Source organism: Mus musculus, chromosome 3, assembly GCF_000001635.26.
Source record: "Mus musculus strain C57BL/6J chromosome 3, GRCm38.p6 C57BL/6J".
NCBI lineage: Eukaryota > Metazoa > Chordata > Mammalia > Rodentia > Muridae > Mus > Mus musculus.
In genome coordinates, this window is record NC_000069.6 from 142,790,296 (window position 1) to 142,816,657 (window position 26,362).

General features: G+C 37.5%; 1 protein-coding gene and 1 pseudogene across 1 annotated transcript in view; one reads left to right on the top strand and one right to left on the bottom strand.

The window, feature by feature from the left end:
* Positions 1–606: 606 nt before the first annotated feature.
* Pkn2 (protein kinase N2) overlaps positions 607–26,362 on the bottom strand; it is a 91,103-nt gene continuing 65,347 nt past the window's right edge. The window contains exons 9-22 of the mRNA NM_178654.4: positions 21,619–21,762; positions 21,232–21,307; positions 20,396–20,570; positions 20,066–20,192; positions 19,529–19,659; positions 19,347–19,422; positions 19,178–19,269; positions 13,259–13,435; positions 10,745–10,807; positions 9,510–9,586; positions 8,608–8,750; positions 4,093–4,200; positions 3,808–3,888; positions 607–3,719 (exon numbers count right to left, since the gene is read on the bottom strand). Coding sequence (NP_848769.2) covers positions 3,516–3,719; positions 3,808–3,888; positions 4,093–4,200; positions 8,608–8,750; positions 9,510–9,586; positions 10,745–10,807; positions 13,259–13,435; positions 19,178–19,269; positions 19,347–19,422; positions 19,529–19,659; positions 20,066–20,192; positions 20,396–20,570; positions 21,232–21,307; positions 21,619–21,762 — 1,674 coding nt within the window. The 3' untranslated portion in view covers positions 607–3,515. The remainder of the gene's footprint in view (positions 3,720–3,807; positions 3,889–4,092; positions 4,201–8,607; positions 8,751–9,509; positions 9,587–10,744; positions 10,808–13,258; positions 13,436–19,177; positions 19,270–19,346; positions 19,423–19,528; positions 19,660–20,065; positions 20,193–20,395; positions 20,571–21,231; positions 21,308–21,618; positions 21,763–26,362) is intronic.
* Positions 4,807–4,899, top strand: Gm25965 (annotated as a pseudogene).

Genomic DNA, 26,362 nt, shown 5'->3' on the forward strand with positions numbered 1-26,362 from the left:
TAATGCAATGTCATATCAGTGTTTATTTTAGGAGGCTGAATGACATGATGTAGTTAGTGATGGCTGGCACAGGCCCCAAAGTTGCCTGCTACCTGCAGCAGTCTTCACTCCCGTCCATCCGACGATCATGCCTTAGTACTAGGAGCTATATGCACACACACCCTCAACTGTGGGTGCCAAAGCCTTTGCACATCTAGACTACAGCTCAAGACTGTCTCCACGTTTAGGGATGAAGGGCTGCCAAAGTCACTCTTACCTTTAATGAGACCAATAATGCTGGAGTGTTTCCAGTGTCGTGGGGATTCCACCTAGTCAGGCTCTGAATAGCATGGCATCAGGCAGCCATTCTGACTTTAGACTTCCACCTTATCTAGGTACTTGCCTCTAATCCTGTACATGACCATATGAAATTGTTTTCTTCCTCTTTGGGTTTTCCTTACCACTCACTTAGCTGCTCTGGGAAGATGGGCAGTACTTACACAATATTGTCAGATTTGAAGGTAGAAGTTAGTTTTCATCAGGCCAGCATATAATAGCAATGTTCATTATGTCCCAAAGATAGATTTCTAATAGATTATACCTTTTAAAATGTAATCACTACAAAATGGCTAGCATTCTGCTTTATTAATTAGACAATTTTCTCAAATGTTAGATCCAATACTAAAATGTTACCCTCTAACACAGTGGTTCTCAAAGTTCCTAATGTTTCGGCCCTTTAATACAGTTCCTCATGTTGTGGTGACCCTTAACCTTAACGGTATCTTGTTGCTACTTCATATCTGTAATTTTGCTACTATTATAAATTGCAATATAAGCATCTGATATGCAGCTCCTATGAAGTGGCCATTCTAACCCCTCTCATACCCCCTAGGATGAGAGCCACTGCTCTAACACGAGGAAGCTCCCATGTTACACTTTACATTAGCATATTTGCTTTTTAGTCTTGGAAACATCATTGCTTCTCTCCTCCTGGCAACTTTCCTGGTCTTGGTGTCTAGTGACAGTGGCCATTCTGTGCATGGATGAAAGAAGCTGTAGAATACAGACCTAGATGAAATCTCCCCATTATTCCAAGTAAAGTGGACAATGTGCCTTCTCCAGGATGAAAAGAAAGCTAACTAAAAATAATTTTCTTGAGACCTCCAAGTAGAGCTAACGTTTTTAGCCAACTATTTTAACACAAGGACAATTCTAAAAGGAATGAAAACTTAAAACCAAAATTACAAATTTCAATCTATTTTAAACTTTAATTTGTGCATTTGTGGTAATTTATGACTGCAAAACCCCCTTTTTCTTAGAATGATGTAAAGGCACATTTCATTTGGATGCATAGGGTACCATTCTAAAGTATCCACTTTCCTTACAAAGTGCTTGAGCAGTCAATACACATACAGTAATAGCAAAATCTATTTACACTCTGAAAATTTAAAATCTGGCTAAAATATATATATATATTTAAACTACAGAAAAATGAGTGCTTTTTTTTTCAGCATAATTGTGTGACTATGCCCTGACCTCTAAATTTTTTAATGATTGACTTCAATTAAAAAAATTTTTGTACACTGTGTATATAACTCTATGTCAGTTTTTAATGCTAAAAGCCCATTTGAAAAGTTGCTTTCTATGCATATTTCAGAACCAACAAAGGTATGCAGACTGTACCTCAAAAGTAGTTAGTGTTTTATTTTCAGACTGAGTTAACACTGGTCAATTAAAGCTAGACAATTACGCTATTTTTTTTTTTTCTATTGTTCTCTTCCAAGGCAACTAACTGGCATTTTAAAGCAATTTACAGCAACATATTGCTTCTCTTTTTAGAAAATTTTCTTCCAAAGGATCTTAAGTGAAAAATAATAATGAATTTGGAAGGTAATATAAAGAATCTCTGGACAATTGTAATCATTCTCAGAGTACAATAACAACAGGCCAATGTATGTCAGCAAAGCTGTTTCAAGCTCAACTCTTCATTATTTGTGTACTTTCCTGCTTCTCAATAACGCAGATTTGGAAAATTGTAAGAGATGAGCTCACTGTGATTACATGGTTAATTCGAGTGTGGTTGTTACCATTCTGCTGTTCCTGAGGTATCATGGCCCTAACATGCTAAGCAAAGAGTTATTGATATTACTGAACTGAGGGAGAACAACAGAGTGACAGCCTAGGAGAAAAAAGGGAAAAACAAAACAAAAATCTAATAAAATTCCAGCCCAGTGAAGATCATGATTTGCAAACAGGCATATGGTAAGAGCGATACAAAGCCAGGAACGGATCCTCTGAGGATGCGTAGAGCATTTGATCAAATTATTTGTGAGACTTTTGAGGTACAGCTTTAGTGTTATAATAACTTTTTATAAAATATAGACTGTTTTATCAAAAATATTTATACATTCTGTTACAATATATTGCTTTAGCCCTCAGTAACTGCCAATATAAAATCTGGATCCAGCGGCCTAAAATGTACAAATGCACTTAATGGAAATGCTGGAGTTGGAGGTGTCTGCTTGGCCACTGTACAAAAGTGATGACGTGGTGAAATTAAATAATATGCCTACAACACAGAATACATTACAACTTGTACATATACATGTTCACAGCATGTATACCATGATAATCTCTATGGTTTAACAAAGATAGAGTTTCCTTCTACAGCAGACACAAGAACAAGATGTCTAGGTTGAAATACGTGTAGAATGCATATCAATAAAGGGTTAATCAGGTTCACTGACTTTGGAAGACCTGACTGAACATCCTCCACGGTGCCTTGACTTTGGGAATGCATAGAGTTAGCATGGTATCTTGGTTCCAGCTGCTTAGAAGTCCTCATTGTTACTGTTAAGTGAATGCTGATGTCCCTATCTTTTTGCAGCATTGTTTAATACACAAACTCATTTGGCAGGTAGCTCTGCTGGAAAGCTAGGAGGCTCTGCTACATGGTTGGTAAACTTAAGGCAATAAAGTGTTCTCCTGATAAATATAGAAAATTCATCAAATAGACATCAATACATTCTCATTCTTTTCTTTAAATCAAGCCACCAAAGGTGTACAAACTGCCACATTTTTTCATATTATAGTGATTTCTTAAAAAAATAATTGCCTTAGTGAAATAGAATCACACTTTTTATATTACGAGTAATAGCATCCAAAGCCCTATTTTTTCTTTTGTAAAATATAGTTAAGTGATTAATCTTCCTTCCACTTAAGGCAGGCCTAGGGCAAACATGGGGACTATAAAAAAGTGGTTCTTCTTCTTTTTAAAAATAAGAGTATTGATGTAAAAGTATTTATTTGTAATGGATTTCCATGGCCAATGTTCACTCAGCCTAAACTCCATGAAACTGCTTCCAGTGTTCAGATTTACGTTGAAAACATTAAGGTATAAAACAGTACTGTAACCACATCTTCATGTGCTTTATATAATCTCAGAAGCTCCTGGTGGCACGGAAAGGAAATGCAGGGCTGCTGTTTTCAAGAGGTCTTCTTGTTGGTCAGTCTGCTTGGTCTCAGGGTCTAGAAACTTAACACCAATCAGCAACGTAGTCAAAATCGTGGAACATCTCCTGCTCCTCTTCCAAGAGTATCCTTGGTTCTCGAGGTGGAGTCAGAATAGGTGCTTCTGAGGTAAATTCATCATCAAAGTTACTAACATCTTCCCGTCCTCTAATGGTAGGTACAAATGGTGGCTTTACTTTTTTGTCCATTAGAGCACTCCAGTCGGTTAGCTAGATCACAAAATATAAATCAGCCGGTTTAGTTTTGTGTTCCCAGTCACTCAAGTTTCATAAAAGAACTCTGAGCTTTTACACTTACCCGGAAAAACGGGTGCTTCTTGACATCCTCTGCATCCTTCTCACCAGCTCCCAGGCGCCGCTCAGGATTTCTCCTTAGCAGCTAGGAAGTTAAGATAAAACCAACATAATGTGTTTCACCAACAGTGACTCTCACTACTTTCAAAGACTTAGAATGTTTTGTTTAGATTTGTCTAAAGCATGCAATATCTATGAATTAAAAACAACTTCAAAAACTCAACTGGGAAATTCTTTTCAACAAAAAACCTAAGTTTAAATAAAAAAAATCTTGATCCTAATTTCTTACCCTTCTCATTATGGAAATGGCTTCTGTAGATAAGAACCTTGGATACCTTACTTCGTCATTTACAATACTGTCAAAAACCTCTTCTTCATCATCACCAGGAAAGGGAGACTAGACAAAATAAGATAATAAGAAAGAATTAAGAAATAAAAACTAAACGTGAAAGTCCTAAGATAATAAAACATCATATATTCAAAGAAGACCCAGGATTCAGGCAATGACAATGAAATGAAATAAAATGGGACCTGGAGATGAGCTGTTAGTGCCAGCCCAAAGTGTGAAGCTGGGTTCAATCTTCCAGGAACTGTGGTACAAGCCTGCCATCCCAACACTTGAAAGTTAAAGGCAGGATGATGAGAAGTTCAAGATAGCCCCTGCTACATAGTGTAAGTAGCTTGTGCTATCTCTGGGCTACATGAGACCATGTTTCAAACAGACAAACAAGCAAGCAAACACTGTAAGAAGTTCTGATTTCAAGCTGAGCATGGTGGTTCATACTTATCAGGAAAATACTTGGGAGACTGAAGTAGGAGGACCACAGGTGAATCCTGGTCAACATGGACTATATTGTGAGGCCCTATTTCAACCCTCCCCACAAGAAATGGAGAGGATGTCCCAATGGGACAAAAACAAAAAAATGAAAACTAAATAAGAGTTTAGCCAATCCATATTTTCAACAGGAAAACAAACAACAACCAGAAACACAAACAAGCAAACTCTGCCCCTAGAAGCAGTGCAGGTGCGGGCACATCTGCTGCTCACATGTGCATCAGAAGGTGGCAGACAGGAGAGTTCTGACGCACGAACATCTGAATGATTAGCAGCAGCCTTACGTTTTCTGAAAGAAGTGAGCTGAAGACCATAAGCCCTGCGCTGCGCCGGCCCCAACAGACTGGGAGCAAGCAGGAGACAAGAAGAACCCTGCCTGCTGCAGGAAGGAGCCGGAGAAAGATGACCCTCGAATGTGGTCACTTGTATGGACTGGGTGAGGAACGAGCTCTAGATGACACTGGTGCCATGGTGCCTGGACAGGAATGAGGTGCAAGGGGGGTGGGGGGAGGGCAGTAGGCAGACTATGTCCAAGATGACCCTTGCCAGAGGCCATAATGCATGATGGGGGTAGGGGTGGAGTGTCACAGTTTCACAGGACTCATGAGATGACCCCAGACATTCAGAGACCTAAATAGAGAGACAGAACTGGAACTTGAGGCTAGTGAGGAACACCCTGATGTTAGCTGCTGGTGATGCCACCTGTGACCATGATGTGGACCTGGCCTTGTACATAGGTTAGCCCTGTAACTTGTTAGACATGGGGTGGCATGGGTGAGGAGAAATGTCCTCCACTTCTTACCACATGCCACCAATGGCAGGCAGAAGAGCCGGCCCAGATGTCATCAGAGCAGGACAGCTGGAGAGCTGGCTCTGAATGTGACAGTTACAGGTGAGCTGTGCTGTCTAAAAGGCGTGACTGTGGGAGAGCTGGCTTTGTCTCATGCCTTCCTCCCCTTCCATCTATAGCAGGGAGGAGAGCTGTCCCCGAGTCATGAGTGGGAGAATTGGCCATGTCCTTCACCAGCTGCAACACTCAGAAAATCAGGCCCTGCACCTTACTTGGACAGCAGGGTAGGGCTGCTGGAAGAGTGTGTGTGTGTGTGTGTGTGTGTGTGTGTGTGTGTGTGTGTGTGTGTGAGAGAGAGAGAGAGAGAGAGAGAGAGAGAGAGTGCACACGCCTGGAGAATGTGACAGCAGGAGAGCCAGCAAGAGAGTGGGAGACCCAGAGGGCTGACCAACCCAGATACCTCTCAGGCCCAGATCTAGGGCTTTGAATTGGTCCAAGCTAACATCTACCCCACCGATGAACTGCTGGAGTGCATGAAGGGGCTGGTCCTGTAGCTCCAAAACTATAGGAGCTCCATGACACAGGATATCATATAGGGCAATAACAGGATATCATAGAGAAGTCCGAGTGGGGTTCTAGTATTGATAGATTAGCAGAAGCCAGAGGCCTTGTTTCAGACAAGAGTCATTTCAATGAACATTTGCCAGCAAAGAAGTGTGTACAAAAGGGTATACTGTGGGACACACTGTGACATGCTACACAGCTTCCATAACATTTTTTTCTCTGTTGCAGGGGATGTTGTAAGGGTGGAGGGAGGGTATGAGGAGAGGAGATGTGTTGGACTGGGGTGCATAATGTGAAATTCTCAAAGAACTAATATGTTAAAAAATAAACATTATCATTGAAGCTTCAATAATACTATAGAACCATAATGCAGACCAATGGGTTTAATTCCTTTCCTAGTTACCTTCCTGTGGAGGCACTAAAGATAAATGGAATTAAAAGGCAACTATAATGGACTAGCAATACCTCCTGGGTATGTTTAAAACTCAACCAATTAGAAGCCCTTTTAAAAACTATGAAGCAGGAACTTCCTCGCTTGTTTGTTAAGCCAGTGGCTTGAACAGAAGAAGTAAAAAAATCAATAGCCTATTAGTTCAACAAGATCTACCACAGTACTTTTTGCATATTATTTCTAACATAGAAATCTCTTTTAGAGCGTGAGGTGGGGTTAGAAACAGGGTCTATATAGTTCTTGCTGTCCTGATCACTCTGTAAACCAGGCTGGCCTCAAATTCACAGAGATCCCCCTGCCTCTGCTTCCTGAGTGGTGGGAATCAAGGTGTGTACCACGACTCTAGGCAAAAAAATGAATTATAACAAAGTGCAGAGTTTTGGATCAGAATTAAATCTTACTTAAATGTAACATTTAAAAATATAGCAACAGGATCATTTCTTTTCAAAACTAGAATAGAGACAGAGTTTAAGTATGCTACAGCCTCCAGAAACAGAATCATGAGTCTTCTGACACCTTAGAAAATAAGACCAATGTATATATTAAGGCTAAGTCAATTTTTCCCATTCCCAATACCCACAGCAGCTTTTTTAAACAGAGGTGAAAATTCAATCTGGATCTCGTGTCTTAGGAAAATAAATGAGGTCGGATGGATTTCATGTCTGATTCCAAAGCACAAACAGATTCTAAAAATGTCAAGAACAAAATAATCCCAATCCTACCTCACAAGTGCTCCGGCGACACATTATTAACCACTTTGTATCTAATAAAATAGATGCGGTGGGGGGGGGGGGGGGGGAGCTAACATGTACAAAACACATAGCTCTTTAACGAGTCATTCCTTCCCTCCTTTTCTAGAGACTCTAGTCCAATGTGACACACTGAAAGGACTGTCCATTGGATGGAACTGTTCATTATGGTTAAATGCCAGTAAGCAACACACAGGCTAAAACTTCAGAACCATTTGACACTAAAAAAGATGTCTGTTCCCTTATCCAGCCGCTAAATGATTCATGAGTTGGATATACAAGGAAGGTGGCTGGATCCCTCTCAAAGGTTTCAACTGCCTTGTTAAAAAATATACTCATTCTAAATTCCATTCCTTATTCTTAGCAATTCATAAAAAATATTAGGCCCCTTATTTTCATTTACTTCCTGTTTCACAAATTGAAAAAACTTCTATATATAATTCAGTTATACTCAAAAATTAATTTTGTTAATATATAGAAAATGGGGAATGTGTTGATGGCCAGTTCTGCTCTATTGTTTAAAAAGTGGGTTGTAAAAGGGATTTTTGTTTGTCTTTAAAGATAGTGTTTCTCTGTGTAAGACATGAATGACCTGGAATTCACTTTGTAGACCAGGGTCTCAAACTCAAATATTTGCTTGCCTCTGCCTTTCAAATGCTGGGATTAAAGGTATATGCTAGCATGCCTGGTTTGTAAAAGTATTTTTAGTTATGTTTATATTGTGTCTGTCTGGGATAAGTGCCCTTGAGTACAGATGCCTGTGGAGTTACAGGTGGTTGTGAGCTCTTATAATAGGGTGCTAGGAATTAAATTGGGGTCCTCTGCAGACATTATATATACTCTTAACTGCTGGGCCATCTCTCCAACACTGCTGTTGTTTTTGAAGATCACAATTATTTCTGATATATGTACAGTGAACTTTATATTCATTTATATATATTTTTATTCAGATAATTTATTGATTGACTGATTGATTGTACATTAATTTAATGACAAGGTGTTTTTGCCAGATTGGTCTCAAATCCATATTCCTCCTGTCTCAGCCTCCAAACATGGTAGGAATAAAGATGTGTACCACCATACCTGCCTATAGGGTATATCTTTATTAGTCTTCTATTGTTCTACCCTATAAAATATCAGTTCTGGTAAAATCACAAACATAACCATTTTACAACACTTAAATATAAGAAGCTATTTGAGGACATTCACAATGCAGTCCACCCATCATATAAAAATCTAAACTAGGCTAGCAAAGATATTGTAGAAACATAGCCAATCATTAGCACTCTATGAATATTTATCAAACTGAGTCCCGTCTCATGCATGACATACATGTACATGTCTTTATAAAAAGTATGTGCTCGATCCTTCCAATCATCCTCCATCTTGCCACTCTCCTCCTCCCTGCTGCTTACCTCGCCGACGAGCATCTCATATATAAGTACACCAAGGCCCCACCAATCTACAGCCCTTGTGTACGATGTTTCTGTTAGGACTTCTGGGGCAAGAAACTCAGGAGTACCACAAAATGTGCTTGTCCTATCTCCATACCCCATTCCTAAAGAAGATAAATTCAAGTGTTAGCAAAGAAAACAACTAGGCATGAAAATTAGAAGGTGTGCTTAGGAAAAACATTGACATTGCTGAATTGATGGTCTAACTTGAGCATATCAAGACTTAGCCAATCTGTTTCACCCATCAAACTACTGATTCACTAAACATCCACTAGTACTAACATATCTAAGAACTGAGTTTATGTACTAAGGAAACAGAGTTAATAACAGCAATAAAATAAAGCTACTAGTGTACAGAGGAGGAAGCATATACTTAATTAACATTAAGTATAAAGAGAAAACTATCATATTGATAACATTGATCTTTATACATTCTCCTGTGATCTTTGATTTGAACTGTCATATTTAATTCTGAATATATAGAAAATAATCTTGAGATAGTTACATCTATTTTTTCCAATTTAAAATGTTAACAGTTCTAAGCCTGTGAGTCACTGGGCACGTGTGCTTCATCCTGCACATCGCATCAACAAGCTCGTGCTTAGTGGCTTCTTACAGCCCAGGCAGACTGTCAGCCACACAAAGAGAAGCTGAAGCTCATACTGTAGATTCTGGAGGCAGGAAGTATTTATACCCACAAGACAAAGTCTTAATGTGGTTACTGGTATATATAAGCAATCCAAATGTTACAGTGGAATAAATTAAAATTAAAAAGTACATTGTTTGCACATATAAATTTGAAAATGACCAAAGAACAAATGAACAATAATCTATTAGAAAAGGAATTTACAAAGCCCAATTACCTTCTTTGCAAAGACCAAAGTCAGCAATTTTCACAAAGCCTTCTGTATCTAGCAACAAGTTATCCAACTTCAAATCTCTGTTCAAGATGGAAACATGAAAATAAATCAGTAAACCATAGTACAGAACATAATTTTTTTTTTTATTTTCAAGAGGAGCCCAATTTTGTCTTCTAAGAAATGGTTTTTTCCAAGGTATGGCTGGAGATGCTCTCATTTTTCTTCTCTTTGTATAGTAGTATAATTTTCAAGTAATTTTTTCTTGTTATATAGATGAGAATATTGTATTTCTGTAAATGTAGAATCAGGTTCAATACCTTTTATTCAAGTTTAAATTTTTATTTAGGTTAATCAGACTTAATCACAATTTGAAGTTTTTCTACACACATGAAAGAATTTAAGCTAATGTTTATTTTTCGAGGCACGGTTTCTCTATGTAGCCCTGGCTGGCCTCAAACTCAGAGACTCACCTTCCTTTGTCTCCCAAGTGCTGGGATTAAGACTATAATTTAAAATGAACAGAAAGCTATTCAATTACAAATGAAGCTAGTTTACAATAGTTTTTATTAAGTAAACAGAACCATGAGGGAATCTTTACTTTAAAAACATTGTCAGACACTACAATAAACCACTACTTGCAGATGCCTTTTTCTGATCAGCTTCCTCATAATGAGGTTGTTTTCAGAGCAGCACCTCTCAGTGTGTGCAGGACCAGAGGCTGGCACGACCTGCTCTGCGGTGTAAGGAGCCAGGGCCCAGATAGAAATGGGTCATACCACTAATTCCCTTTTTAGTTAAGGTGATGGCAACCTTTTCTTATGTACTTATATCTTATTGTGCTGGATATCAAACTCAGGCTTCACACATCATAGTCCATGCTACCCAAGATACTGTAATGAAGGAGCAGCCTGGTACTTTACATGCTGGCACAATCTGTTTTTCTCTATGTGGTAAACTGGTTTATAGACCTTTGTGCAGTAGACAGTTAAATGTAATTACTAGATGAATACTATCGGTGAACGTGTCACCACAGGCCAACTCTTACGCTCACTATTTTAATTAGGAAATGAGTAGAGGGCCAAAACCAAGAACTCCATCACACAATCTGTATGTTGGGTAGGATTCACTCATCACATGTAGGAGAAAACTAAAAAGTTGGTTAAGTACAAAATATCATTGTTATCTTGAATTCGAGTCACATGTAGATAAGCTATTATAAACAAGAAAAGTATACTTACCTATAAACAATTTTGTGTTCATGTAAGTATTGCAACCCAAGAACTACACATGCTGCATAAAATCTGTTGAAAGAAATCAAATGTTTAATAAACTCTGCTCTTGAACCCTTTTATACTTCAATGCATAATTTTGTGGTTAAGTTCTCAAATATTTATTTATTCCAACTATCTATAATATATTGTGCTATTAGAGACGAATTTTGAAATTGAGAAAATTATATCGATGAATGGGATTCTTTTGGCCTGGTAGATTCACTGAGGTACCGAGAGGCCTTTAGGTTTGGCTCTGTGGGAGGAATGGCAGTGTGTGATAGATAAGGGATGGAGAGAAAGGGCAGCAAAGCAGCAGTGTTGTTAGCAAGTACAGGCCACTCAGATCTCTGAGAGAAAACCAACAGCGGCACTGTTGGATGCTGCTAGTTTGACAACCAGTGCAATCCACTGTAGCTAATACACAGGATGAGAGTCTGGGAAGCAGAGCAGATAGCAAGCTAAAGAGCTTTTTAAAAATCAAAACCAAATATACAAAATAAAAAGTAATTTCCATATAGGTAAATATCTACTTAATATATTTTTATATGCTTTTTTTCAATAAAGGTACTATATATGTAGTTCAGGCTGGCCTAAAGTCAGGATTCTCCTGTGACCATTTCCTGAATCAAGGGTCTGACTGTGCCTTCCACCTTAAAACTTTTAAAGTACCTAAAGAGATCCTACTCCATCTTTTGCTTTCTATGGGCACTGCATACATGTAGTGCACAGACATACATGTAGGCACTCACACATAAAATAAAGGAAAACCTTTCCAGTATTAAATTTTTAAAAAATAAATTATTAGTGACCTACTACTACTTGGCTTACTTTTAAAATACCTTACTATGCATTAGAATTAATTCCTGCTTTCTTATCTGAAAACCAAAAGCTCTGACACTATCACCGTCTACACACACCTCTAACGCTTACATGGAAAACCCGATGTGTGAAGGTGAAGCTGCCTTAGGAATGTCAGTTGATATAACAAACAAGATAATAATTCAAAAGTAAAAATCAATCAAGCTCCTCTTGGGTTTTCTATTTTAATGATGTGGGGCTATTGTGGAGAGCGCTGACTGGATTTCCTAGACGTATGTATGCTATAGGTGAGGGAATGAGAACTGAGAATGGCACTCTGTTGTCTGGCTTGAACATTAGAGAAGATAAGCTTGCTACTAACTAAGATGAGGAGGGCTGGAAGAGGAACAGCTCCGGGAAATAGTAGAAATACAGAGAGGAAAAGCAACTTGAGATGCCAGTTGGGAATTTTATGAGCCTTACAAATGGAAAAATTGGTCCCAAGCTGGATACTATCAATAGCTGGGTGACTAGGGAAGAGATTGGGGTAAAGATGTATTCTTGGTAAGTCTTAGCATCCAGGATGTATGGGAGAACTTTCCTAGGTTTCCTCTATGTAAAAGGTATAAAATGAGAACAATAGTTTAAAGTGCTTGAATAAGCTAACTTTAATATAAAGTTTAGCTTAACTACAGAAATGGTTTATGGAGAAGTCTCCATCTCTTTCCTTAGAGGCACTAAGAATATAGGGTGAGCATCCCTAACCCTGAAATCTGAAATCAGAAAGGTTCTAACACAGCATTCAGAAAGATGGCGCACACACCTACAATCCTAAAATTTGGGAGGATGACAGTAATGATTTTTGAGGCCAGCCTAGGATACACACCAAATTTAAGGATGGCTTGCATAGCATAGGGAGACCTTAGAGGGGAAAAAGATACAGAATTTGGAGAATTTCGTGACTGGGAATTTGAGATATTTGGCCAAATTTTAAAATCTGAAGAACCAAAAGTGTAAAACACTTCTGGCTTCAAGCATTTTGTGCAATGGACATTTAACCTATACTATTTTTTTTTTAACATTCTTTGAGAAATATGGTAAGCACAGACTTACCTTTAAAAATATACATGTAAGTATTTTAAATAAATAGGAGATACCAAGTTTTCTATATTTTAAAAATTCATTGTACTTTGAGTATAATTTACCTTTTTTTTCTTTTTCTTTTTCTTTTCCTTTGTGTGTGTGTGTGTGTGTGTGTGTGTGAAGATTTATTTATTTAATGTATGTGAGTACACTGTCACTGTCTTCAGGCACACCAGAAGAGGGCATTGGATCCTCATTACAGACAGTTGTGAGCCACCATGTGGTTGCTGAGAATTGAACTCAGGACCTCTAGGAAGAGCAGTCAGTGCTCTTCACTGCTGAGCCATCTCCCCAGAGTATAATATACCTTTAAAGTTAGTATTCTAAGATACCATAACCTAAACGTAACCTCAGTTGTATCTAAATTATCAAGTATGAAATAATGGTAACTCACAAAATTTTCAACAAGGACAATATAGAATATAAACATTAAAAAAATGTATTCAGCAAAACCCCCCAAAATTCTAATACTTCTTATAGGGTTTATATTCCATTAGGGAAGAGAAGTTGGGAAGAGTGAGTTAGATGCCTAATACTCACACAGCTCTGGGTTCAGAGAAGACATCAGTATGGATGTGCATCATCAGGTCACCACCTGCAGCATACTCCATCACGAAGCAAACATGTTCTTTTGTTTGGAAACATGCAAAAAGGTTCACTAGAAACGGGTGCCTGACACTATTCACAGTCTCAAAAATTCTTTTTTCACACATCAGGCTGTAAGAAAAAACAATTAACAAAACTTGACATAAAATTTCAAACTTTTATGAATTTAAAAATTATAAAAATGTCTTTTAAAATACTATAAGAAATGTTTTATTTAATATATAATGTTCACTGAAAATACATTAATAAAAATTAAAATATGCATAGCAAAACTTAAAGATTATACAAATGACATGAATATAAACTCCTAGCACAAATGGGGCTAATAATTATAATTAATGTAAGTTACATTACATACTATAAATGAAAATTTATATTAACTATAATTACTAGTTATAGTTATAACTCATTTTAACTAGTTATTATAGTTATTCACTTATTGAAACCCAATTAGTAAATAAAGTTCGTGACCATAGTAATTTCAAGGACAGCATTTATAATTCATCAGCTAGAATATTCAAATTTTTATCTCATAAAATGGGATGCTGAGAGACACTGATATCCTTATGAAAATTTAATCTAGAAGACTTACTGCAAAACAGAATTCTATATGTTTCAAAAAGAAACCCTTTGAGAACCACACAATTTTCTGTGCTATCATAGAAATGTCTGTAGCAAGCCCTATAACAGGAGGAATTCTTAAAAGGAACATGGCAAAACTCCCTGAATGTGGAACATTTATGTTGCCTAAACAGCAAAAGCAAAAAGATTTTTCCTTCTCCTGAAAAGTATTTAATAAATTAATTTTATTTAAAACTCAAAGTAAAAGAAAACTGTCAAGTATTATTCAAATGAATCCTGAGTTAGCTTATTAACTTTATTTAGTACCCAATCAAAGTAAGGGCCAATAGATAAACCTTGCTAAGAAATGATATAGATTTCTAATATTTAAAGTAAGCTTCATTTCTGTTGAAACTCAAGAGACTGGAGGCCCCAGGGAGTTTAGAGGTCAGGTGGGGTGTGGAGTGGGGGCATCCATGTGGAGACAGGGGTAGGGGGTGGGGTGGAGGTGTGGGATGTGGAACAGTTGGAGGGTAGATGGGCTGGGGTGGGGAATGGAATACGGAGTGTGAAAAATAAATTAAAAGAAAAAAATTGATATTCTTTTTAAAAAAGCTTTAATACTTTTATTTTAACATTAAGAAATCAAAGCCAGTGTGATGTCTCAGTGGGTGAGTAGTCCAATGCCTGGAACATAAGAATTTAAGGTTAGAGGGTAAAACTAATACCATGAACTTCTGTGACCTCCATGGGTACACCCACACATGATTATGGCCATCATCATCTTAAAATATTTTTAAATGCTTACACTTTGATTTTTGTTTTCCATACAACACTGTGGCATTCCAAATGTCAAGGTAAACTACTGATATTAGAAACATATAGTACTAATATTTCCTTTTGGGCATTTTTAAAATATGATAAAGTTGCCAGGTGTGGCATATGTCTTTAATCACAGCACTTGGGACACAGAGCTAGCCATATCTCTGTACGCTGGAAGACACCTTGGTTTGTATAATGAGTTATTCCATGACAGCCAGAGGTATGTAGAGAGACCTGTCTCAAAAAAACCAACCAACCAACCAACCAACCAACCAACCAACCAACCAACAGATCAACCAACAGATCAACCAACCAAAAAAACCCCAACCTGCCCTTCAGAAAAGATAGTCTTTTCTCTGAGTATCATTACATTATTAATGACTTGAAAACTTAAAATACATAACAATTCAACCTTATTCAAACTTGAATATTTCTAATTACACTCATGTATTTGAGTGTGTGTGCTAGTACATGCTCTACTGCATACATGTATGTAGTCATCAGAGGGCAACTTGGGAAAGCTGGTTATCTCCTTCTGCCATGTCCCAAGAATCAACTCAGGTTGTTAGTTGCCAGGTGTGCTGGTGTGCACTTTTACCCGCTGAGCCACCTAATCAGCTCCTCAAACTTGAAACCCTGTATCCTTCAATTGCTATAAAACAGTATAAATCCAATTTCTCCTTAAAACACACACACACACACACACACACACACACACAAAAGCCAAGCCCTAGATCTATCAGCATATAATGATATTCTTCTAATAAACTGCTATTGTCTATAATGTTTATTTTTAGATTAAACTTATCTAGTCTCCTTTACTAAAAATGCTTTCTTATGTCTTATTTCCCTAAGTGACCAGTTTTGTTCAGAGTTCAGTCACTAAAAAGATATGAAAGAATGTTTATATCAATTTTTAGAATATATAAAAGAAATAAACAAATCTTCGTAGAAAATCAAACTATTAATGAAACTAAAGTTTTAGAATTTAATATCATATAACCTGAAAAGCTTTGTTACAAAGTTTTTACAAAACCTACAACTTGTTGTAAGCTTTGTCACAAAGTTGTTATAAAACAAAACAAAACCAAACCAAACCAAACCCAAAACACCCAAAGCAATTTCTGGCTCCACCGCTGTTTTTACACTCTATCACTTGATATGAGTAGGAGTAACAGTTCCAACCCTGCCCATGGTGAGTAAGTCCCAGAGCAGTGCTAGGAAAACAGTGATTAGGCTGCACATGATGCTTTCATCTAAATATATGTTAAAGAAACTAACTTACATTTTATTGTAATCTATGCAAAGTGGCACATTTTTTTTAATTAAATTTTTTTATCTTTTTTTTTTTTTAATTTTTTTCCCTTTCTCGCTCCAGCCTGGCTTGCTCCAGTCCAAAGGTTTATTTATTTATTTATTATATGTAAGTACACTGTAGCTGTGACACACCAGAAGAGGGTATCAGATCTCATTACATGTGGTTGCTGAGATTTGAACTCAGGACCTCCAGAAGAGCAGTCAGTGCTCTTAAAGTGGCACATTTCAAAGTAAAATAATATAAAAATAATATTACCAAGGTAACAGAACAAATTTAGAGACCCAAGATCAATGGAAAGGGGGTTGAGGAACACAACTGAATACCTGGTACACTCCCTTCCTGTAGCCTCTGCACATGAAGGCAGGACAATTGCAAGCTGCAGGCCAGCCTAGGCCACATGGACTTTGTCCCCCCCAAAACAGGAACAATGACAACAAAGAGAGAGTAACATGGAGTAACAAAGAACTTGATGGAATTATTACAAGAAAAAACTAAGAAGTAAATGTAAAGGATTCTGCTTAGTTATAACTAGTTTGAGTTATTTTCTAGCCATACTTTCAAGTTATATATCATTTAAAATATATACTGCCCCCACCCCCGGATTTATTTATTTATTTTATGGGCATTGGTGTTTTGCGCATATGTATGCCTGTGCAAGGGTGTTGGATCCCCTGGAACTGAACTTACAGACAGTTGTGAGCTACCATCTGTGTCCTGTGGTTAAACCCAGCTCCTGTGAAGAGCAGCTCTTAATCACTGAATCATCCCCCCAGCTCCAACTGGTCTATATTTTTTGAATGGATTCTTTTTCATGAGTTCTTCCAGACATGATAACATTTTAAAATTACCTGTTTTTGTACTACTTTCCCTAAATTTCCCCAAGAGTGTGCTTTTATTTAGCATTTCTGAATCCCCTTTTTGGTTTTTATATGTGAGATCTGTTTCCATATTACCCCAAATTAGAAAAGTTTAAAACTGAAATTATTTGGGTCACTTGTCAATTTTTATTTAAAGCTAGGTTCAATTTTACCAGGGGCAATGGCCTAGAATCTGGCTCTTGTTCTAGCCTCTGACCTATACTCCTGGATTTGCGGCATTAGGATTATTCCTCTTGAGTTGATTAGAAAGCATCTTTTTTACAAGGATCTGGTTCAAAGTAGTAACAATGTAGCAAAAAGTAGTATAGATTAAATACACTTTGAAGTGCTTGAGGCCAGAGCTGCTTCTGATCACAAGTAATGAGATAGCATAGCAATGGGTCCCAGATCTTGATATAAAATTCATTTATGCTTTAAGTGTATCTATAGGTGGAACAACATTATGAACTAACCAGTACCCCGGAGCTCTTGACTCTATCTGCATATGTATCAAAAGATGGCCTAGTCGGCCATCACTGGAAAGAGAGGCCCATTGGACACGCAAACTTTATATGCCCCAGTACAGGGGAACGCCAGGGCCAAAAAGGGGGAGTGGGTGGGTAGGGGAGTGGGGGTGGGTGGGTATGGGGGACTTTTGGTATAGCATTGGAAATGTAAATGAGCTAAATACCTAATAAAAAATGGAAAAAAAAAAAAAAAAAGAAGATGCAGTTACTATTTTTTCAGGTGTAGGTGTGTACTTCCTGAGTTTATATGCACTATGGGTATCCAGTGGCTTGTGGAAGTTAAGAATGTCAGACTCTTGAAACTCAAGTTTCTGTCAGGGCTGCTTGATAGGGGATTTGGGAATCAAATGTAGATCCTCTGGAAGACAAACAACGTGTTCTTCACAGCTGAGCCATCTGTCCAGTCTCTGCAGGACTACTTTCTATGAAGATACTTAGTGGTCTAAAAAAAAAATACTACTAAATATCACAAGAAACCCTTTCTGATAAACATGTCATTTTTATAAAATAATTCCACATATATGTGTGTGTATATGAATATTAAAATATATTCTTGAATTCGATTGTTTTACTCCTAAAGTCCCTGTGTTTTAATAGCCATATAAAGATGTGTCCATGATAATTCCCATTATTAGACTCTTTGAAAGGTAAGGCCCTATACTAAAAATAAATATGATTTAAAAAAACACTAAGTGGAAAACTCAAAGAAATGGCTCAGTCATTAAGAGCACTGGATTTTTCCTAAAGGACTCAGGTTCAATTGTTGTTACCCATGGCAGCTCAATTGTCTGTAACTCATGTCCCAAGGGACCCAACACCCTCTACTTAATATGCACTGCAAGCACAGGGGACAGAAAAAACACTCAGACACAATGATAATAATAGTAATGATGATGGCATTTAAACTGGACATTAGGGTGTACACTTTTGAATCCAGAACTAGTGTGACAGAGGCAGGTGGATCTCTGTGAGTTCGAGACCAGTCTGGTGTAATACGGTGAGTTCCAGAAGAGACTATGTAGAGAGACCCTGGCTAGGAAAAAAAAGAAAAGGAAAAAGAAAAAGAATGGATTTTTTGAGAAGAAAAACCACAAAAGGAGGTCTAGCAGGATGGCTCAGCAGGAGAAGGGTCTTGCTGAGAAGACCTGAATCTGATCTCCAGACTCACACGGAGAGACGCTGGTTTTGGTCTCAACATGACTGACATATGCCTCTGCATGTGTGCACATATATACAGTAAATAACTATATTTTTTAAGAATTTAAATTTTTACTTAGTCACTTGACATCCTGCTCACTGGCCCCCTGCTAGTCACCCCCTCCAACAATCCTTTCCCCAATAACTATAATTTTTAATACATAAAGGAAAATTCATAAAGGTATATTTCAAAACACAGACTATATTAACCATTGAGTTACTTATATATTATCAGGAAATGACATTTTATCTGCGTCACGGGTGAAAATGTGATTAGTTTTACTAAGTAAGTCACAAATCAGTAATAGTTACATTTTAATACTTTATCAATACTGTAACTTATTAAAATTTAACAGAATTATTTTAAACATTTCCCTGTCTTTACTTGGTATCACCAAACCTGGCTTAAGGGAAAGAGGTGACTGAAAAGAAAAACAGCATTTAATTAATGTCTAGTTTTGCCATAGAAGATAAATTTAGCATTATCAAATATTTCTAGGAACTCAGATCCATTGCTGTCTACTCTCTCAATCTCTAGCCACAAGGAAAAACTTCATTTTAAAAAACTGACCTGTCTACTTCATCTCGTGCCACAATGTCTCCTTTCTTTAAGGCTTTTATTGCAAACATTTCATTTGTGTGTTTATATTCCGCCAACAGCACCTGAAATAAGAATAAATAACTGAGTTCTATTTGAATTTCTCATCCTATACGCTATTTCTACAGTGCTGACAGATTACCTTTCCAAAGTGTCCTCTCCCCAAGACAGCACAGCACCTGAAGTCCTGTAGACTGAACTGAAACCTCTGCTGAGCTCTGAAACATAACGATTAAAGATGAGGCCATCAACTCCACTCCAGCCACCAGCCGGCTGACGGACAGACGGACAGACGGCGAAGCAGCGTGCCTGCTCATCCCTTACCTCTTGTCATCAAGCTCTCCAACACCCCAGCAGCTTCGACCTGAGTCAGGAATGCTCAGCTCATATTCAGATTTGGATTTTGGACGCAGGTTATTTCTGTCATTCTCAATATTGAAAACAGTTTCTGAACCCTGTAAAATATCAAATGCTCATTAAAACAAACTGTTAGATAAAAGTCAGAGAATTCCAAAAGTATGAGAAAAAGTTTCAGATTGGCTCATTTGTTCTTATTGTTAAACAAACAGCTCTCCTTCCCTCAAGCATATTATCTTCTTCTAATGTCTGCAAAACATTGCATTCCTTTTGGACTCTTGAATACAGAGGCAAATGATAACAGTCCTCCAACAGGAAGAACGGCTATCTCCTATCAATTTCATCTACCTGAGAAAAGTCACTTATAAAACACAAACATAAAGGAACCAGAAAACCATAAATTCATACTTCATACTGATAATTTTAATTGCAATGTACATGTTAGCCACTATAATGGTTTTATTTTAAGAAGAACTTATACAAGGAATGTTTAGAATGCCTTGCCTGTCCAGGTATATCCAAAACTCTCAATTCAGAAGATTCATCTGTCTCTCCAAGGGAAGAAGCACGAGGTGGGGCTGGAGGAGGTTCAGGTTCAAGATCAAAGTCCAATTTGGTTACTGTAGAGTCACTTATAGAAGACAAAGCAATTTACCAAAGCTGCAATCAAAGTCTTTATTTTTATGTAGCTGCAAAATAAAAGCAAACTAACTTCTTTTAAATAAGGAGCAACAGTTCTGCAATTCCACTTGGAAAGACTGAGACTGAACACAGCACGTTAGACATCCTAGCAATGGCTATGGAAGATACACTCAAGCCTTCTAAGACAAGTACCTGGCCGGAGGTGCTAGATCAGGAATGCGTGCGTCAACGACTGGCACTGTTGCAGGCACAGGAGTCTGAGGGCTGAATGTGCCAGAATGATTTACTGTGGGAATAGCTCGTCTCACTAGTCTTCCCCAAGTGGCAATATTAATATTCATCTGAGGAGCTCTGAGAAATGTTTTGCCTGTAGACATAGTGAATAACGAAAGTAGGATAAGTAGTTTCTTTATACATTACTGAAAACCATAATTAGGGAAATTCATAATTCATCAGTTTAGAATTTATGAAGAACAAATTTGTAACTTAAAACCTAGTTTTTAACTATTTTGTTTTCTATTACAAGCACGTATAAATAGCACAAACAGTTTTTAAAAATAGATCGAGAGTTTGATTTCTTTTTTAACTCTAGTATTACATGTGGTTAAAGTTTAAGTCATCTGTTATGACGAACAACAAGTCTTAGTGATATATGAGTATGCTTCAAATAAGCTCACAAAGCAGAGTGGATGGGAGATGGTAAGAGTCGTGAGTTGATTATTACTCAAATTCAGTAAAAAGTCAGGCATGGCGGTATGTGCCCATAGTCCAAGTACTTGGGAAACGGAGGCAGGGGAATCATTTTAAGGACGTCCTTAAAGACAGCACCCTTTGAGGTCACATAGGCTACTGACTGAAAATAAAACAAAAGCACGGTGTTCTGTTATTCCACTTAAGGACGTGTTTCAGTCCTCATTTAAAAATGGCTAGAAATGAACAACTAAGAAGAAAGAAAGCACAATTACTTTCAAATTATGAGCTGGATTTTTTCTATACATAAAGTACTATGCTTAATCCTTAGTAATTACCTTGTTGTTTTGAAAAAATTTTCTTTTGTCTTTGGAGTTTTGGTCGTCTTTCAATAACTGGATTAAAAAAAGTAACCTGCAATAAAGAAAATACAAGTTGCTATCAACACTGTAATGGACTATGATTCACTAAAATCTACTAGATTCCTAAGCTGGAGAACGTGAAGGCACCTTAGCTACAATCAGTCCAACCCCTTCCTTTTCCAGATGAGAACACAGACCTAGAGGAGACATGAGTTTCCTCAAGGTCACGTCCTTATGCAGCAGTGCAGCCAAGAGCTCAACATATCTGTCTCTCAGCCTAACACTCTTGCCATTTCTACATCATGCTGATAACACATACAATTTCTACTGTGGTTATGCACATTAATAAAATACATGTATTACCTCTGCAAACAAAGTACCCTGTGGTTCCAAATAGAGACACATGCCATGCCGCTGGTTGTCTAAAAAATCTTCTAACCTCAGAAATTTTACAGCACACAGAGATCGCCAATCACGCCAATAAACTGAAATTTCCAGTTCACGTGACTAAGGTAATTAAAAAAAAACAAAAACAAACAAACAGAAAAGACATCATTGGACACACACTTGAATAAATTATCACAAAATATATGAACTACAAATACAATAAACAAATTACACACCAAAGTCACACTATTTAAAACAAAACTTTGTAATGTTTTTAAACTATATATTACTTTTTCCAGTTTTAACTTAAACTTATATTCAGATAATTTCTGCTAATGCATTTCTAAAGTTTCAAGGCCAGAACCCACAGTGAGAACAATCAGTAATTACAGAAACTCCTCTTCCATTTAGAATCTCAACCTTTCAGCTTTTTCCTTTTCACATGCCATTGCCTGGTGGCCTAATGCTAAGATGTCTTACTGGGTGCCTCTGAAAACCCATGTCTTTGACCCACTCTTGGGCCACACAAGAGAATATATTGTGCTCATCAGAAATGAGAAAACATGAAAAAACATACTTAAAGTTTTAACAACTTACTACTAAATATACCTTAGACAACAGTTTATAAGTTGGAATCAAGTCATGAACTGATTTCTGCAATGTTATAATTTATGTACATTTTAATTAGAAAACAGCACTCTTCTACTGTTTTGTTTCTAGGAATTATGCAGATTACCCACAATGCGATATAAATGATTTGCCTTTAGGTTCTACAATAAATTATTTCTTTTATATAAAGATTTTCAGTTTGTGAAAATAAGCATCTTATTATGTAAGTCCCTAGTATACATAATAGATTTTTACTTTAAATGATAAAACTAGTTGACAAAAATGAAAACATTTATAAAACTGCAACATGAAATAAACATAAGGCAAAACAGAATCTGCAGAAGTCCTATTATTACATGGTTTTGAGCGTCCCTGCTCAGGATGCTGAGGTTTATCCCAGGGGACAGCAGAGCTTCTGGGAAGTGGATGAAACTTGAAGAGGTAGGGCTTTAGTGGGAAGGGAGGCCACTGAGGGTGTACAGCTGAAAGGTATATTGGCATCCCATCCTGTCTTTCTTGGCTTCTGGCTGGCTGTTGAGAGGTGAGCAGCTATCTTCTTTCATGTGCTTCCACTATAATGTGTGTCTCATGCTGAGTCTAAAAACACTGGGACAAATGACTGTGAATTCCAAACTCTGAAACTATAAGTTAAAGTAAAACTTTTCCTCCTTTGAGATGGTTGTTCTCATGTGTTTTTGTCATAGTGACAATGTCTGGCTAATACAGACTCACTGCAAGCAGAGGAAAAAAATCAGAAAATAAAACTTCTGATATGATTCCAGGACTTTGCCTCATTTCTGACTCATAATCAGTATGGCAAAAATACCTTGAAACTAAAACCATGAGAATATAAGTATTTTAAGATTACCAGTGGTATATTCATAATTGATTACTAATACTATTTATATTCTATTCATTAGAAGTGCAAGTATTTTAGGGGCTGGAGAAATGGCTCAGTGCTTAAGAGCCCATCCATGCCTGGCAGCACAAAGAGCCGAGCTGTCAAGGGTGGCTATGGGAGCCAGTAATTGCAGTGCTAATGTTGGGAAGGGCTAACAGGAAGATTGATGGGCTTCTCTTGCCAGCAAGTCTAGTTAAAATATGATGAGCTCCACGTTTAGTGACAAGACCTGTCTCTAAAGAAGAGGTGGAACGGGACAGAGCAGTAACCCTGACCTTCCCTTCTGGTGCCTGCATGTTATGCAGGTTCACATACCTGAGAGCACCCGCACCCATGCATGCACACACATACACAAAGTTGCAATATCTTGAAGTACTTTCTAGAAATAAACTGGAGGAACATGCTGAGGATTGGTAGATTTTTTTTTTTTCCAAAATCAGGGGACTAGAGGTGTACGGCCTTCTCTCTTCCCCCACTATTTTGAGCATGAAGACTTGTTAAGGATCAAGATGTCTGAGACAGAGGGTTACAGATGAAGCAGCCTGACGAAGGGACACAAATGCCAGTGATGCAGCCACTACTGTCTGCTCTTCACATGGATGAAGTGGTGGGACTGTGTGGAAGGCAGACCCTGCCACTTCATTTTCAGTTATCCATTCTAGCAACTCTATGAAAACTAACGTGTGAACTGATTTCTTTCCCCCTATGTCTAGTCTGTATGTCAAATTGAAAAAACAAAATAGAAATCTAAGATCTGGTATGAAATGTGAAATCACGGAGCTAAGATAAGTCTCTTGGAGTTCTACAAGGCTTCAGAGACAAGAACCTTTACTTTTTGTTACTTTGTACTGTTCCCTGTGGATACTCTTCCCAAAACTGAGAGGTTATCTATGACCCAGATACACTCTCAGTATAATTTATGTCATGAACTTTCAGGATTCTGTCACCCCTAACATCCAGTGTCATTTAGGAAAGTTGGCTAGAGATAGAATGGTAGTTGCAAAGCACCATCGAGAACGACGGCTTCTAGACAGAGATGCCACCACTGTCTAGAGTGTAACCCACAGGTGAGTTCTGTAGAGCAAAGGCTTACAGGAAACTTGAAATGACAGGAAAAATGTCATCTGGATAGAGTAAAAGTACAATTCAAAAGGTCTGGGAAATAGGATCTGAGTTACATACGAACTGGCAATACGGGATAACTATAGCAGCTCCTGCTTCACTTTGCTTTATTGTGAATTTGAATTTAGAATCAAAGAAAACTGCAGAGTCTGAGTAAGGAATTAGAAAAAGACAAGAGGCACTGAGTCAGCTGTCTGTGTAGCTGAGGTAGAAGTGTAATGGCTTGAGGAGTAACTTGCTGAGAAGACTGGTGTGCTTGGGAACCCCTTTGCTTTTGAGGGAACTCATGAGAGCTTCCAGACCCACTTTATGCAGTTTTACTACTAGCACCGCATCTCCATCCTGCTGCAATGAAATCTTTACCAAGCTTCCTTTTCAACAATAACAAAAAAGGGTTCATTCTTCTGTCGTCTGACTAGACACTTTTTGCTCCCACATCTAAATCTGAATCTATTTCCCAAACAGAACCAGTGGGCAGACTTTCCTCCTGGTTCTTCCCTCATGGTCGTCCAACTCGCTCCATCAAAGCCAGATTTAACATTCATTTGTCATAACCCTGCTGCAACCGACTCCAGCCTTCTCTCTGCATTTTAGAGGTAGGTATCTTACTCATTCTGCTAGAAACTTGAATTCTATAATCTGAAGTTCTTAGTTACTGACTCTGGAAAATTCAAACAATGGCTTCCCTACATTCCTTTATTCTAAACTTAGTGTGCTGCCCTTCTTGTTCTGTCCATGTGTCTTGACTGTCATAATTCTTTAAAAACTCTTTTTGTGTTATACTCCATATAATTTCTTTAACTCATCCTCAATTTTAAACATTGCATTCTCTATTCTTAGGAAGTTCTATTAGTTCTCTTCCCCAAGTGCCTGAGCATCAACTAACGACCAATCACTTTATTCTCTGCCTCCGCTGGCTAGCCATGCTTTTACTCATTTAAAAGTCCACCTATCTGGTTTATCATCCAGTAGCACTCAAGCTTTCAAACACTTTTATTATTACTTCTTTAAGTATTTAATATCAACTGTATGCTCTAGCTCAGAATCCCATATCTATTCTGCTCATCCAGCATGATTATATCCTCGCCTATTTTCAGATTTTAGATTCAAGCTCATGTTGAGTAGAATTCAGCTTTATGATTCCACAAAACAATTTGAAGCTTTTTATTTTGCTGAAAATGATTTATTTTTTTAACCTATCAATCTTAGGACCTTTAATGCAAGAAACACTTCTAATTTTTTTCTCTTATAGTAATGAAGAGCAGTGCTGAGTATAAATTTAAAGACCAGAGAGATAGAAAAGACATTTCAAAATGCCTTAACAATGATTTAGAGCAATGATTTTCTAATAACATATGTGACATGGAGAATTAGAGTTAGCTGTATGAGCTGTGATGAAATATGTAAGAAACAATACATTTCAAATCAAGTTTGCCCCTCTTTCCCAGAGTTGCTATGTGCTTATCAGGAATCTATGATATCAATAGTGTCGTATCCTCAAGCTATGATGAGTTGAAATAAAAATCATAAAGGCTGAGAGAAACTGCTTTTAGGTGTTTAAATAAAAAAATCTTAACCTTTATTTTTATTCATGAGTGTGTGTGTGTGTGGGTGTGTGGGTGTGTGGGGTGTGTGTGTATGTGTTTATGTAAACATATGTATATAGGTGCCCTCAGAGACAAATGTTGGAGGATCCCCTGGACCTGAAGTGGTGGGTGGTTGTGAGCAGCCAAGTGTGGTACTGGGAACCAAACTCATGTGCCTTAGAGAGTAGGAAGCATTCTTAGCCACTGAGCCAGCTTTCCTTTCCAGTAACTATTTTATTTCAGTTTTAATTATTGCTTTTGCATAAATTATTCATATTTACCCTATTAATACTTGTGAATACCAACATAAAATAACTTATGCGATGGAGAAAAAGATGAGAAATCTAATTAATTGTCAAGTTTTCAAATAGTTTATACTGTTATAGGGAAAATAAGGATAAAAGGGCAGACACAGGCCATGAGGGTTTTGCTTGATCCGAAAAGAAATTACATCTTCATTCTGAAAGCTATAGGCTAGCACTAAAAGTCCGATATATAGGAG